General features: G+C 60.7%; 1 protein-coding gene across 1 annotated transcript in view; it reads right to left on the reverse strand.

The window, feature by feature from the left end:
* Positions 1-1,919, reverse strand: part of ABCA3 (ATP-binding cassette, sub-family A (ABC1), member 3) — a gene marked incomplete at both ends in the record, with an annotated part of 14,035 nt that overhangs the window by 497 nt on the left and 11,619 nt on the right. Inside the window, 3 exons of the mRNA XM_010137253.1 lie at positions 227-397; positions 501-688; positions 1,720-1,906. Of these exons, the coding sequence (XP_010135555.1) occupies positions 227-397; positions 501-688; positions 1,720-1,906 (546 nt within the window). The remainder of the gene's footprint in view (positions 1-226; positions 398-500; positions 689-1,719; positions 1,907-1,919) is intronic.

The raw sequence follows: 1,919 nt of genomic DNA on the forward strand, positions 1-1,919 counted from the left end.
CGGGGTGGAAGGGTGCCTTTTCAGCAGGGCAGGAGCACCCCCACAGCACAGCAGAACCTTCTGGGAAGGGGCTGGAGATGGACCACCACCTATCGGGGTGAAGCTGGCTGCTGCGGGAGCGCCCACCCACCAGGCTCTGGAGGTGGGTCTCATCTCTTGGACACCTCACCACCCTCCTGGCCACTGCCTGATCTCTCACGCCAAGCCCCGCTCGGACAAGTGTCACCTGTGAGAGGTGAAGATGATGGATTTGCCGCACTCCCGCGTCCGTGTCACCGCATCCCAGAGCAAACGCCGGGCCACAGGATCCATGCCAGTGGAGGGCTCGTCCAGGAAGATCACAGGGGGGCCACCGATGAGGGCAATGCCAGCACTGAGCTTCCGCTTGTTACCACCGCTGCGGAACGAGACATGAATGGGGACAGAGCCAATGTGAACCCAGGGAGAGCCCCACAAGATGAGGGGCAGAGGGGATAGGGTGTCTCCCCATCTCCTCTCACCTGTAGGTCCTCACGAGCTTGTCAGCATGGGGCTCCAGGAGCAGCCCCCTCAGCATGTTCTCCACGCAGCTGCCGATGTAGCGCTCGGGGATGCCCCGCAGCCGGGCGTACATGCTCAGCGTCTCACGGCCCGTCATGTGGTCCAGGAGGGCATCGAACTGCGGGCAGTAGCCGATCCGCTGCTGGACCTTGGGACGAGAGGTAGCCAATGGGGATGAGCTCACAGGCAGGTCTCTGCAGGAGCCGTCCAAGTCAGAAGACGCCTTGGCACCTGCTGCACCTCTGCAAGGTTTTTGCTCCAAGCGATGGGGACTGAGCTGCAGCTCCTAAAGCGTGGGTGAAACGGGAGGGAAACTCCCCCCCTCGCTGGAGTGGTCTGGTGGGGATGGACACATGCAGCAGAGCACGCCTCAGGATAGCAACTGCCTGGTCTCACCCTGCATTTCCCAAGCTTGTTCCTCCTTCTGAGGAGCCTTTCCAGGTGGCCCAGGCTCTTGGGAGAAGGAAAACGCTGGAGGGTCTGGACCTTCCCCAGATCCTGGTCTCCTCTGGGGACAAGAACCCACAGAAGGCAGAGTCCCAGGGGAGGAAGCAAGCAGGGCCATGCTTTCAGGGCAGACCCTCCCCAAGTTCTCTTCACCCGAAGTTGTCTGGGGTCAACAGTGGTAAAGGAGTCCTGGGACTAACTGAAAGCCTGACCCCTGCTTGTCTCTTGCTTTTCCCGAGGGAGCGGGCAACTCCCAGCGAGCAGACCCCTGGCAGGGGCCTGGAAAGGTTTGACTTGGCTCGTTTCACAGACGTCGTCAGCCCACTGTGATCACCAACTCGCAGTTTTCACATTCCCAGTTACAGAGCCGAGCACTTCGATGAAGGGCTTGCCACCTCGCAAGGTTTGGCTTCCGTTTGCTATCTGTCACCTTGGTGGAGAGGGGCCACGTAATGGAGAGCTGGGCCACACGAGGATGCAACGTCCCTGGGATATTACCTACACCCCAGCAACTGCAGCCGTGTCCTCCTCAGAGGCACCTGCAGGGTGGCCCAGCCCAGCAGACTGTTTGTAACGCCGCCCTCCACCCCTGCAGCCCTCAATACCTTCTTGATGTTGGCCAGAATGCTGTGGCAAAAAAAAAAGCTGTGTCCTCCCCAGGGGCACCTGCAGGGTGGCCCAGCCCAGCAGACTGTTTGTAACGCCGCCCTCCACCCCTGCAGCCCTCAATACCTTCTTGATGTTGGCCAGAATGCTGTGGCCATCCACAAAGGCGTCCCCTGACGTGATGCTCTCGTCACCGGTCAGCATCTTGAAGGTGGTGGTTTTGCCTGCTCCGTTGAAGCCAAGAAGGCCAAAGCATTCCCCTTTGCTGACCGCCAAGGAGATCCTGTCTACCGCCAGCAGGGACTCGCGGCTGGCGGAGCCCCGGG

Source organism: Buceros rhinoceros, unplaced genomic scaffold (assembly GCF_000710305.1).
Source record: "Buceros rhinoceros silvestris isolate BGI_N320 unplaced genomic scaffold, ASM71030v1 scaffold23485, whole genome shotgun sequence".
Classification (NCBI taxonomy): domain Eukaryota; kingdom Metazoa; phylum Chordata; class Aves; order Bucerotiformes; family Bucerotidae; genus Buceros; species Buceros rhinoceros.